This window comes from Glycine soja, chromosome 20, assembly GCF_004193775.1.
Source record: "Glycine soja cultivar W05 chromosome 20, ASM419377v2, whole genome shotgun sequence".
NCBI classification, from domain to species: domain Eukaryota; kingdom Viridiplantae; phylum Streptophyta; class Magnoliopsida; order Fabales; family Fabaceae; genus Glycine; species Glycine soja.
In genome coordinates this window covers 27913382-27927926 of record NC_041021.1, presented here as the reverse complement: position 1 = coordinate 27927926, position 14545 = coordinate 27913382, and the positions used below count along the sequence as shown (strand labels likewise).

The 14545-nt window shown below is 29.2% G+C and overlaps 1 protein-coding gene and 1 pseudogene across 2 annotated transcripts; one reads left to right on the top strand and one right to left on the bottom strand.

Moving 5' to 3' along the window:
- Window positions 1–8604: 8604 nt before the first annotated feature.
- LOC114401958 (rac-like GTP-binding protein ARAC7) lies at window positions 8605–9821 on the bottom strand. The gene is made up of 5 exons (XM_028364522.1): window positions 9753–9821; window positions 9232–9295; window positions 9060–9112; window positions 8870–8935; window positions 8605–8715 (listed from the first exon to the last, which is right to left on the bottom strand). The coding sequence occupies exons 1-5, from the start codon at window positions 9819–9821 to the stop codon at window positions 8605–8607; spliced, it is 363 nt and encodes a 120-aa protein (XP_028220323.1).
- An 87-nt stretch (window positions 9822–9908) lies between these two features.
- On the top strand, window positions 9909–12371 carry LOC114401957 (annotated as a pseudogene). Its single transcript, XR_003664376.1, has 4 exons — window positions 9909–9934; window positions 10914–10969; window positions 11070–11141; window positions 11245–12371. The product of XR_003664376.1 is annotated as a T-complex protein 1 subunit gamma-like (transcript).
- Window positions 12372–14545: the final 2174 nt, after the last annotated feature.

The window sequence follows — 14545 nt, the reverse complement described above, 5'->3', positions numbered from 1 at the left end:
AAGTTTTTTTTTATTTGTATAAAACCATTAATGGCTTGGTAGGACAAAGAATATTGTGTTGTATCAAGATTGGTGTAAAGCTTGGAGTTGTGCAACCAATAGTTGCAATGACTAATAATTGTAACTAGTTGAAGTTAATGGAACTTGATGGTTTACCAAGAATTAGACGTAATCTCGGTGGTTGAGATGAACCAATATAAATTCTTTGTATCTATCTATCTTGTTGCCTCTCCTTATTTCTTAACTAACCTAGGGTTTGAATTTGATTGCGTTTTTGAAAATATATTCCATGTTACACATTTTGTCTATTGTCTGAATTTGGTTTACAAAAATCTATTATATGCTTTGCTAAGTATACATTAGACGATAACTTTATTTTTCAAAAATTTTTAAAATCATAATTCAATCCTCTTATTGTAATATTTGCCTTCACAATAACAATTTCAAATTAATTTAAATTGAATAATGTATAATTTCAAGAAAGATAATTTCAATGATCATTTATAGCAACCCAATTAGCTATCAATTTGTTAATCACCATTATATCATGCATCTTTAATTATATAAAAGTAGAAGTGAAGGTAAACATATAATTTAAATTTTTCCACTCTTTTTAAGGATAAAAGAATAATTTTATATAGTTTTTCATCCTAAACCCGTTCCTAATTTTAAGGCTAAAATAGAAAGTTTAACTTTCCCGCTATTTTTAAGGATAGAAGTGTAATTTTAGAAGTGTTATTTAAATTATAATTTTTATAATTATAATTATCATTTTATATTTTAAAAACATTATATTTTATATTTTAAACGTCATATAAAAATTGAAATAAATAATATATTAAATTAATAACCATGATATATAAAATTTTATATTTTTGTATTTTACATTTCCAGTTTATAATTAAATATATAATAATTTTATATTAAAAGAAAATTTTAATACATAATTGTAAAAGTAAAGAATACAAAAATTGGAAATTATTTAATATTTAAAAATGGTAGACCTTCATTTTATTTTTCTATTAAAAATTAATATAAAAACCAAACAAGACAAATATAGAGATTGTAGACCTTTATTTTATAACTGAACATGATAAAATAATAGTCTTATATATAAGAATTTAGTTCAAGTCTTATATATAAGAATTTAATTCAATTAGACACATTTGTTTTTTGAAAGAGAGAATGTAGACCATATTAGATTATTCTTCATTAGAAGAGAATTAGAAGAAACATTGAATCGATAGATTAGCTTAACAATAGTTTTATTATTAAAATCAATCCTAGAATTTTCTAAATATGATTTTCTTCAAAATCATATCTTTATCTTGTTTCTAATCTTTACCTTTTTAATTCAAATATTCTAAAAATTAAATTTAAATATTTTCCTAATTATTTAGTTCTATCTTTTAATTATGATAATTCTTAAGTCCAAAAATGAGATTCATGTGGGTTTGATATTATTACTTGACAATTATGATGCACTTGCGATTTTCTCACATCTCTATTGAGTCAAGAGTGAAAAATGGATTGGATTAGGCCAACTCATATTCTATATGGGCCATAACTTTTGCAACCATGTCAGATTGGGTGGCCCATCATATTGGTCCATTTTGACCCATTTTATTTTTTTATTCTAAATTTGTACAAATTCAACATAAAAAAATATCAAGCCAAAATAAGGCTGGATGAATTCGGACCTATGTTTCTTTAGTCCACCTATCCCAATGGGCCTATCGGACTGGTCCAAATACGCTCGATTCTATTTGGGCCAACATTTTTTTAGTCAAACCCGACTTGGCCTACTGGGCTAATAAGCAAGCCCAGAAGACTCGATCCATTTTGCCAGCTCTAGGGCAAATCAATTTGGATGATTTTTTTTATGTTAGAAGACTTTTAAATATTTATATTTAAATAATTAAATCTAATGTAAACAAATTTTATATGAATGATGTTTATATATTTTTATACTAAAGCATCCTTCGTTTTTTTTTTCTAATTTAAAAGTATTAAAAATTATTTTTTTATTATAATTATATATTTTATTTATGTTTCACTAATTCATCAGTCACATGGGTAATCATATTACGACAAATCCACTTAGATGAATAATTTTTTTCTTATAATCATTGGTTTTTTTATGTTATTAGAATCTTAAACATTTATATTTAAATTTAATCTACAACTTTTATATGAATAATGTTTAAATTCTTTTTATGTCAAAACTTCCTTCTTCTTCTTTTTAGTTTAAAAGTATTAGCATTTATATATTTAAACTATTGTATATTTTATTTGTGTTGTGTAAATCCATATTTATATCCTTCCATAGCGCATGTAATCATATTAGGACAAATCTGTTTGGGTGATTATTTTTTTCTTATATATAATCATTGATTATTTTATGTCAAGAGACTCTTAGATATCAATATTTAAATTTAATGTATCTAGCCTTTCAGTGAATGATTTTTATATTTTTTATATCAAAATATCCTTCATTTTTTGACATGCAGTTTTAAGAATTATATTTTTATACAATTATATATTTTATTTATGTTGCGTCAATTCATTTTTATATTCATATGTCACATGGTAACCATACTAAGACAAATCCATTGAGATGATTAAATGTTTTTTTATAATTGACTCTTATATATTTATATTTAAATTTAATTTATACAACTTTTATTTATATGTATAGATATTTCTTTTCTATATCAAAACGTTCTTCATTTTTTTAATCGGAAAGTACACAAATTATATTTTAAAACAAGTATATATTGTACTAATTCAAATTTATATTCATTTATTGCATGAATAATCATAGTAGAACAAATCCATTTGAATGATTATATTAGATCTATATGAATAACACGAATCAATTAATTTATATTTTTACTTATATACATATTTGGATGATTATGTTAGGTCTATATAAATTTGTAATATTTTTTTACAACTTTTATATGAATGATTTTTAATTTTTCTTATATCAATCCTTCATTTTTTAAAATTTGAAATTAAGAAAAAACTATTTTATGTCCTATTTATGTTGTGTTAATCCATCTTTATATTTATCCGCCACACATGTAACGATAATAGGACAAATTCATTGGGTTGATTTTTTTTTTTTAAATCATTTGTTTTATTTTTATGTCAAGCACTCTTATATATTTATATTTAATTTTAATCTATGCATCTTTTATATAAATGGCATTTATATTTTTTATAAGGAAACATGCTTCATTATTTATAATTTGAAAGTTTAAAAGTTTATATTTTAAAATAATTATATATTCTATTTTGCACTAATTCATTTTGATATTCATCATTTGCACAGGTAACTAAGACAAATTTATGTCGATTTTTTATAATAATTATTTTTTTATATCAAGAGACTCTTATATATTTACATTTGAATTTAATGTATACAACTTTTATTTGAATGATGTTTAAATTTTTTTAAAATCAAATCATCCTTCTTCTGCTTTTTTAAATCTGAAAGTATTAGAAATTATATTTTTTATACAATTATATATCCTTTATTTATGTTATTGTAGTCCATCTTTTTATCTATTTGTCACAAGCTTAATCATATCATTGAGATGATTAATTTTTTATAACTATTAAATTTTTATGTTAAGAGACTTTAAATATTTATATTTAATTTTTTATATCAAAATATCCTTCATTTTTTTATTTAAAATTATAAAAAAATATTTTTTTCAACGATTATATATTCTATTTGTGTTGTTATACATATTCATATTTATATTCATCTGTCATACATGCAATCATACTATAACAAATTTATTTGGGTGATTTTTTTATACATTGATTTTTTATGTCAATAGACTTCTAGATATTTATATTTAATTTTAATGTATATAAATTTTATATGAATGATGTTTGAATTTTTTTGTATCAAAACATCATTCATTGTTTTTTTTAATTTGAAAGTATGTAATATTATATTTTTTAAACTATTATGTATTATATTTTTATTGCACTAATCCATAATTATATCCATGCATTGCATGAGTAACCATATACTAGGGCTAATTGATTTGAGTAATTGTTCATTTTTATAATCACGAATTTCTGAAAGGATGTTACAATATCTTTATGTATAAAGAAAGTTCCCTAAAGAATTTATTAACTAAAATTCACAAGCCTAAAATTTAATATTTTTTATATAAAAATAGTAGTTGTAAGAGAGTAACTATAAGACAAATATGTGAAAATACACTATTTTTATCAGCTCAAAATTTTATAGTGGAGTATTAAATGTGATGATTTTATAACATATATCAAGTTTGTTCTATATTTTTCTTCTAGGCAAATAAATCAAGACATTTAATCATTGCAAAAAATGAAAGAAATAATTAATGAAGTTTTTTTCTTTTCAAAACTCTTATGAGTTAAAATTCATAAAAATAGTTAATTTTGAAATAAAGTTAATCATTTTTTTAAAATATACAATTAATATTTTATATTTTAAAAAAATGATTACAACTAATATTTAACTAAGTGATTGGACACAAGTGGTTAATATGTTGAAGTTAAGGTTGAATCATTATGATACTATTCGAGTTCGATCCTTAATGAAAATAATTCTTAATTAGACTTTACTTATCTCCTCGTCTAATTCCGGATTAGTTAGGGTTCCTTTTTCGAGAGAACCAGAGGATTAAGAACGAAAAATATACAATTAATATTTATTTTTAAATTATATAGTACTACATTTGTTATTACATAAGAAACAAATGATAATCATTATTAAAAAGCAAATGAAAATATTTTTTCTTCCTAATTACAAGAAACATATGACCACTTATAAACTAATTTATGGTGAAGTCTATAAACGAGATATCATCATTTCCTATAAAAATGTATTTGAAATATTTTCTTAATAAATATTGTTCAATTGTTCACTTTCATGAAATAAAAGTAAATGTATTTAAGATAAAATGGTGTATCAATTATATAGAAAAATAAATAAATAAAAGTTAGCGTAAATAACCACTTTTGTCCCTAAATGTGTAATTTGTTGACAAATACGTCTTCGAAGGATAAAAATATAAAATTTAATCTCTGAAAGTATAAAAAGTATGACAAATATATCCGGCCGTTAACTTTCATTCATCATTGTTAATAAAATAGCCTACCTGGCACAATGGGACAAACAAATTTGTTAGTGAAATGATTGCCAACGTGACCATCTCTAATTGTCATCATATGAACATATTTGTTTTATAATATTTTTGTGACTTTTCATCTTCCCACTCTACCGACAAATATGTCTCTGAAGAAAGTATAAAAAGTGCGACAAATATATCCAAACGTTAATAGTAGATTGTGACTAATTATTATAATTTGAAAAAATTTATAATGATTGCGATAATTTTTTTTAACAAACTCGTAAATTAAATTGAATCTAAAATAAAAAAGAATACTCGTTTTATAAAATATAAATAACTTTTTACACTCTCATGCTTGATTAAAGGTTCAAGTAAAAAAATGCTTATTGTAAAGCATTATAATTAAATTAGATCTATGAATAATTTTTAGGGAAAATTATAATTAGAATGACACTTTTAATTTGTAAAAAACACTTTCCTCCTTTGGAATGATTTTTTTAAGGTTATGATTTTTTAAATGATCAGTCAATAAAAAATAACTGTGTATAATTTAAAAAAAAAATTAAAAATTAACAAACTTTTATTATAATTTGTAATTTGATGTCATTGCATATACTAATAGACATTTATATTTTATTATCAAAATTTATAAAAAAATAATCAAATAAATAGTGTTTGATTAAACAGAAATAATGTTTTTTCTTATCGTTTTACGGTAACATTTTTTTTACTGAGTTGATAACATTTATTCAAGAGTTAACAACCAAATGATTGATTTTTTTTTTGTAGTTGAAGAAAAGTAAGAAGAATTTGTCAAAACAATAAAAATTCATTTCCATTGATAATATTTTATGCATGTCTCAACCGTTGATGAAGCTTAAAAATTATATAACGAAAACAAACAATTACCAGTGTGATATACCTCTTCCAAAATTTTGTCGCAATAATTATAAATTTTTTAAAATTATAATAATCAGTCACAATCTATTATTAACGTCCGGGTATATTTGTTGCATTTTTTACATTTAAGACTAAATTTTACATTTTCATCTTTCAGGGACGCATTTGTCAGCAGAGTGGGAAGACGAAAAATAAAAAAAAAATATTATATGACAAATATACTTCTTTATTGGCAATTAGAGATGATCACAATGAGAATCATTTCAGTGACAAATTCGTCACTCTCTACCCCATAAGTTATTTTATCAACTGTGACAAATGAAAATTAACGGTCAGATGTATTTGTCGAATTTTTTACACTTTTGAAAACCAAATTTTGTATTTTTATCTTTTAGAGATGCATTTGTCAGCAAATTACACATTTAAGGAGAAAAATGACTATTTATCCTAAAAGTTATCATATTCTTTGATAGACATTTATGTCTATTTTTATGGTTAAATAAAAAAAAGTTAAATTTAAATAAAAACACTCAGAATGAACATGTAAAAATCTAGTTGTGTCTGGAATTAGATGTTTGACCTCATTTTAAAGGTCATCCCATGACGTCATCTTTTATCAAATTATTCAACTTGAAATTGTTGAAGATTTTTGTACTGAGAAACTATTCAACTCAATATACTATTAATCCAACTACCATATTGTAAGATTAATGTTGGTATATTATATATTGTTTAGCTGTAACTGAATTAATAGTTTTTTTTGGTAACAAACTGAAATTTTGAATAATATTATTAAAATTTTCGAATAATCCTACGAGCAGGGATTTTAAATTTCTACAATTTCATTACCTTTCTATTATTAAAATGATCATATATTAAACTTACTAATTTTTCATTAAATAATTTTTTATATTGGTTTTTTAATTCGCTTAAATTTTGATGAATACAATTTTTTTGAAATATTAAACAATGTCTTGCGAAAGCTAAAAGTAAATACACAAAGATTCAACGTAGAATATCAATACATAATTAAAATACAAAAAGATACAATAATCGTTGCAAAGAGGATTCATTCCAGCTTTCACTGCTATAAAACAAAGGATCTACATCGGTTAAAATCGAAGTTCTACGTCGGGTCAGGCACCGACTTTGCTTCAGATGTCGTTGTATGCCGACAACGATTACGACGGGCAAGCCATACCCGTCTTTGTAATAAAAGAAGACAACGTCACGTCCACCCTATGACAGTCGTCATAAACATCAAAGCAACGACGGGTATTCCGTAACAGCCGTCGTTGTCTTAAGCATTCAACGTCGCGAGTTAGGTTAAAGCCGGCGTTGTATTCATGATATCAACGTCGTGGATACGTTAACGCCATCGTTGTATTCATGATATCAACGTCGTGGAATTCGTTAGGCTGTTGTTGTTGGGCTCATTTTCAACGTTTGTCTATACGGCCCACCGTCGTTGACTTCGTTCATGTCAACGTCGGGCGGATTATGAACGTCGTTGAATTATGGCAATCAACATCGGGGCGGTTTGTGACCGTCGTTGTATTCACGACATCATCAGATAACGACGGGTCTCTTTTTGACCGTCATTGAATAATAGTCCCTGCATAACAAAATTTGGATTAACCCGTTTAAGCAGAAAACATAATTAAAATAGGAATTTTCTAAATAGGTAAGTACCCAATTAAAACCACCCTATTATGACTAACTACTTTCTAAATCTCAAAGGTAAATAATGGAGGGAATCAAAAGTATGCTTTAGGACCTGTAGCACATAAAATAAGGCAACATCAAATATAATATAAAGCTGAGAACATAAAATAAGGCATAAGCAAAACTGCATTAAGGAGAATGAACTCACCTTCATATTATAGTCACATCCATATGTATAGTGGATGATAAACTTATTCTCAACATTTAAGTCCCAAGGTGGCTGAAACATTCCAATGATGCATGTCATTGACTTGTGTATAAATTCCTTAAGTAACAAATACAAAACAACACAAGCAATTCAAACCTGAACCATAAAGTGTACGATACAATTTAAAATCATATTTATCATGATCTTTTATTAGTAGATCGCATAAAAAATTTAAATTGGCAGTATTTTTTTTTTGTGCCAATATATGGAAACTATCTTTTCTATACATGATAATTCAATTTTCCGGTAAGATAAGTATTTTCTAACGATTGCTTTTCTATAAATAGAATCTTCAGGTGTCCAGTTAGCGTAATCGTGTTATTGTTATCGTTGAGAAATAGTAGTGCTTCGCTATTAACAACGCACAAACAAAATAATTGGTAGGGTTAGTAGGGTGGGTAAAGAAAACTGCATTTATCCATGTGTTATTGTTTATCCAGAAAGGTACCTAACTGAAATTTGAATCCTGAAAACAAACAAACGCGTACGTTACATGTCGTACAGTAACATCTGGCAGTTACAGGAAAGTCTACTTAAATTACACAATATCCTATCATCAATCTCATCCACCAAAATGCTTTGCAAAGATCAATGATTATAATAAGCATGTTTCAAAGTATAGGACCAAGGCACTTACACAAATGAGCAACCAGACCTTCTATGACTTTTCTTCCATGCCATTTGTTTCCTCCTTGGAGGTTCCAGAACAACCTTAATTGCAGTGTCAAACACTGCTTTGACATTCTAAATCATGAAAATATAACTTTATCAAACTCTGCATAAGCTAAGTTTATTGATTTTAATAATAAATATTTAAAAGTCATATCAACGATAATTCTTAGTGATAGACGGTGTAAAATTGTATACACTGATAGTGCATCAAATTTAAACTCACTACCTGTTGATTCTTTGAACTGCACTCAATGTAAGCAGCTGCACCAATTTGTTTCCTCATTTCTTCCCCCTATTAGCAATGTGCCATGATTGATAAATGATATCCTTTTCTTTACTTATATACGTAATACATAAAGTGCTTCATACTTATCAAATAAAATAAACTGAAAGAAGCTAATTTAAAGAATAGAAACCTCAGCAGATGTTATGACATTAGATCCCATGTGATCAGCTACATAACCCCGGTCTTCACGAAGATGCAGAATCAATAAACTTATACTTTATGTCAATAACTTCTTCTCTCTATTCAATTAGCAAAACAGCATAATAATAAAATTACAAAAGTTTGCATGTGCTACTGCTTACCTAACTTCGTACCAACAAGAACAATTGGAACATTAGGTGCAAATCTACGCAATTCCGGCATCCCCTGAAACAGAAAAGAGATAAAGCAGAAATCAGTAACTCCCAATAGAAGGGTTGCCTCATCAATTTTGTACTTTGTGATTATTCTGTTGGGCGAATTAGAGGATGTGAAATTAACTAGGTAAGGAAAAGATCTACTTTAATTTTCTAACATTTCTCAACCCCGTTATAGTCGATTAATGGGGTTGGATATGTGGAGGGCATCTGGGTAGGTCCTATGGACTTGCTAAGTGAGAAGAGAATTAATTTCATACAGAGCAGAAAAATCATACCTTACTAACTAGGTTTATAGCTAGCTTCACTTTATTAGTTGAATTTTTTAGGTGCACAATAAATCTCAGCTTAAAAGAATTCAGGCTATATAGTTCTCTCCCTTGAAGTTGTTTGTGGAGCATGGATTGTGTGTCTTTGTGGTAGGAATAACTGATACAGAACTGGGTTATGTGGTAATACCGACTTACTTGTTGGAATTGGGTTAATTGGCAGGCAAGAGCTTTGGGAAATTTGGAGAAATCGCAGTTCACAGGCATTTATGGAATATGCTATAAATTAATAGACAAAACTTGTGATCATATGGAAGAGTTTAGATCTATAGATTTGCAAGTTGGGTAGACTAGATGTATTTTGTATTGTCAACTGCTTGGTACTCCTTGGACTAAATCTGATCTTGTATTGGGTCAATTGAAAAATTCATACTCAGTTTTATCATGAATGATCATTTTAATTAATAAAGAATGGAGTGAAGGGAATCTAAAAGTGAAAACTAGAGGGACTAAATCTGATCTTGTATTGGGTCAATTGAAAAATTCATACTCAGTTTTATCATGAATGATCATTTTAATTACCTTTTTGGGGTGAAGGAAATCTAAAAGTTAAAACTAGAGGCAGAGAATAAGCAGAGATAGCAGAGGAGGAGAAATGGTGATAAATTGTACATAAATTCCAGAGTCGAGAAAATATGCAAGCAGTTTTTTTTCTTTAATTGCTATATTTTATGCTTCATGGTTTTCAGTTCCCTATAAGGGTTGATAATATTGTTGGTTATTCATGTCTGTTCTTGTATCATGCATTTTCCTTTTAATTTGTTTTATTATATGGTACAACTAGTATGTCCTTTTATACTCTTATCTTGAGGGTTGTCTTTATAGATCCAGCACGGCAAAGTCCTGTAAGTCAGACTTCTTTGCAAATTGTCCTAGTACAGGTCTAAGGGATTAATAACAGGTGGTTAAGTGAATCATAAAAATAATTTGATTATACTCTTATTTTTGTTCTATTTTTCCAAAACAGGTTGTTATAATTCAAAGGTTTGATCGATAAAAATCATATCACATTAAAGCTATTTATTGGATCAATGTTACTAGTGTAAACCAATAAACCTATTTCTCCTTATATATATCAAGTAAGAGTGTGAGACATTATAAGATTTAATCTTTGTTGGATAATCAAGATTAGTTTGACGTAAAACAAATTTTGATCATAATGTCTTGTCTATGTATTAATACCATGAAATAAATTTTTGGTTGGCAGTATATCGGAATAAAACTACTAATAAACTTGTTTGCTACTATCTTGACAGTCTTAATACTTAATACTGATGCGTAAAAATATGTATGATGCAGGAACAGGGGGATAAACTTTGTTGCTATTGATCTAAACAAGCCACTACCAGAACAAGGTCCTTTTCATATTATGTTGCATGAGTTAGCTAGTAAATAGCTCAGGATCGAGGTATAATGCTGGCCTAGTAAAAAGCTGCATAGGTACCAAATTCACAGGTCAATTTGGGGATTTAATTGCTGACTTAGCCATTGAAGCTACTACAACAGTAGGTGTTGAGATTGACCAAGGTTTGACAGATATAGATATTAAAAATTATATTAAAGTTTAGAAGGTCCCAGGTGGGCAGCTGGAGTATTCGAGAGTTCTCAAGGGAGTCATGATAAAAAAAAGATGTGGTTTCCCCTGGCAAAATGTCCAAAAGGTTGTTAACCCACGCATCATTCTTCTTGATTCTCCCCTTGAGTACAAAAAGGGTGAAAACCAAACAAATGCCGAACTGCTCAAAGAAGAAGACTGGATTCTCTTATTGAAGATGGAAGAATAATATATTGAGGAGCTATGCATGCAGATATTGAAGTTTAAACTGGACTTGGTTATTTTGGACAAGGGTCTGACTGATTTGGCAACCCATTATCTCAGCAAGCATGGAGTTAGTGCAATGAGGAGGCTGAGGAAAAGTGATAATAATAGAATTGCAAAGGCTTGTGGTGCTGTTATTGTGAACAGACCAGATGAATTGCAGGAGTCTGATGTTGGTACTGGTGCTGGGTTATTTGAGGTTAACAAAATTGGAGATGAGTACTTCGCATATATTGTTGATTGCAAAGAACCCAAGGCTTGTACTGTTCTACTAAGGGGTGCTAGTAAGGATCTATTCAATGAAGTTGAAAGAAACCCACAGGATGCCATGTCTGTTGCAAGGAACATTATAAAAAATCCTAAACTTGTTCCTGGAGGTGGTGCTACAGAGTTGACGGTGTCGGCTGGCTCGAAACAAAAGATTTCATCTATTGAGGGCATAGAGAAGTGCCCTTATGAAGCTGCTGCCGTAGCTTTTGAAGCCATACCACGAACTTTGGCTCAAAATTGTGGAGTAAATGTCATCCGGACTATGACTGGTCTACAAGGAAAGCATGCAAATGGAGGGATGGCAAGGGAGTGAAGGGACAAAGTGTTCGTGTATGCTTATGAGGATTGATGATATAGTGAGTGGGATGAAGAAGAAGCAAGCCCCTGGAGCTCCTCCTTCAAAACCCAAGGTTGAGACCGAGGCAGATGCTGACAGTGAGCAAATCCTTGCTGACTGAGAATCTCGGTTCAACAGACATTGTTGTTTGGTAGAGTTGATGATGTTGTGCTAGGTTCTTTATCTTCCTTAAATCTTATCACTATGCTTAGGAGTTTTGAGTCGTTTATTGGGATGTTGTTTTTTGTGCCTTCTACTGTTTGCAAGAGCAATTTGTGTACTTTGTTGATGTTAAACACTTAATTAACTGGCGTATGCTTTAAAAAAAAAATGATCTAGCAACTTAGGAAAGGAGACAATTATAAAAATAACCTAAGCAGACAATGAGTATTCATAGTACAAAAAAGTACCCCAAAATATATCAAAATTTCATTCTCCTAAATAGCTCAAATGAAATTATTAGCAATAACCAAAAAAATAAGTTTTTCTTCTACTCAATGCTGGAAATTAATACCATGCTAAAATTCTTAACATTAGCTATATGTCATCAAAGGAACGTTATTTCGTATTTACTACCATGCTAAAATTATAATGAAGTTTTGTATTGTAATACCTGTGGAGGAAAGAATGCGAAGATAGGTCTTGAATATAGTCAACACCCACGCCTTTCAGTCAAAAACCCTGCCAAAAAGCCTCTCAAACATCCTGGCAAAACACCTTAAGGAAAGCAAGTTAATGTCATACAAGTTAAAGGAGAAGGCTTTAGCACGTAGAAGCCCAACAAAACACAAGTGAAATCCAGATCATATCATATGTGAATGACTAGCTAATACTAAAAACAGAAGACCATGAAGTTTCAGCACATGACCATTATAGCAATTGTCATTGGTCACTGTATTAGTACCATCACTCAAAATTTCAAAAGTGCAGACTAAAAATAACAAAACCAATTGTCTGAAATACAAGAATAGAGATTAGTCGCTAGCTCATCATTAGCCATTTTTACACGCTGTCTTAAAAAAATATCTTGCCCATTTCTTTCGAATTGTTGTGATGTTGTCCTTGTCCAATGGTGTGTCATCACCAAACCACTACATGTATTAATATTTAAAAGTTAGTACTGCAAATAACAAATTTCAGTTTGAATGATACCGAACACTCTTAGAAAGTCAAGTTTATGTATACCATGGACCAATCACTCTTGATGTCGCTGGTTATGATGTTCCACATCCAATGCATCATGTAATATCCACATTCATAACATCCGCTTTGAACGTGACTCTACAATGGAAAGAATTTGAATATTGTAAACATTACAAAATTAAATGATTATCAGTAGACAACAATAACACATGGTACATATCACTAACCTTAACTTCAATCCACTTAGGTGCAACTGCCTTACTTTCAGGAGATGAACTCGTCTTTAATTTGGTCATTACACTGGTTTAAAAAAAGCATATCAACGCGTATAGAACAACAACATATTCAATGATGACCATTAAAGAAGGCATGGAAAAAGTAATATGTTAAGAGTTAACCTATTAATTGCGGCTTTAATATGCATATCAGGTTTCCTACGCAACGAACACAACCAAACAACAACATGTTGCCTAGGACACAAAAGTAGGAGCTGCCAATGTGCCCTGCATCTCATACACATTACATACATATAGAGCCAAACATTGGTTAAAGTATTATTGTTAAACATGACTTACTGATGGAAGTAAGGTCCAACGTACACCTCTCGGTCAAATTCCTTCAGCCATCTTTCAAGATATTCTTCGCATTCGCCATGTGTATCCTTTGAAACCACCAACGACTGTGGCTCAAGGATGCATAGTTGGAACCTTGACCCAAGGTTTCACTCCACTCATGCATATACCTAATGTCATCATTTGAAATTTTTGGAGTGGATCATGATATACAATGAATGACGAACAAATAAAATAAGGATTTCACTTACATCAACCATAATTGTTGTACAAATATGTTCAAACTTTTGTCTCCTGCTATTATTTCACTAACATCAGAATATGTTAGGAATATCGATGTAGGTGCATCTACAATTCCAAATTTACTCTCATCAAATTTGAATTCCACTGGTTGTCGTAAATATCATAGCTGTACTTTATCAGGCCACACATTGGATCATCTGCGTCCACATTAGCCGGCTTATCTCCATGTGCATCCACTTTGTGCTGAATAATTTCTTCATCCTACATGGCAAATGAATGTGGGTCAGTGTTTCATGAGTAATGTACGAATGTCTTAATTCATGTATGTGAAAGCAAAGGTGTTACCTCATCTAATACAAGTTTAACAAGGTCTGTGGGCCAAGCTACAAATGTATGAAGGGCCTGCTTCACATACTGCATAGGGGATCTCAGCGTCAAGATCGATAACTGTATCCACACTTACCCTTACAACATCATCTGCACAAGCCACAGTGTGTATCACTGAATCCCCATCCATTATTTTCCCCATGGCCACCAACCCTAGTGT

Coding starts and splice junctions, on each gene's coding strand:
- LOC114401958 (XM_028364522.1), bottom strand. CDS start 9,821: ATGCCTGTGAACTGCGATTTCTCCAAATTTCCCAAAGCTCTTGCCTGC. Junction 8,936..9,059: donor ATGTCATAACATCTGCTGAG/GTTTCTATTCTT, acceptor CATTGCTAATAG/GGGGAAGAAATGAGGAAACA. Junction 8,716..8,869: donor GCAGTTCAAAGAATCAACAG/GTAGTGAGTTTA, acceptor TTCATGATTTAG/AATGTCAAAGCAGTGTTTGA.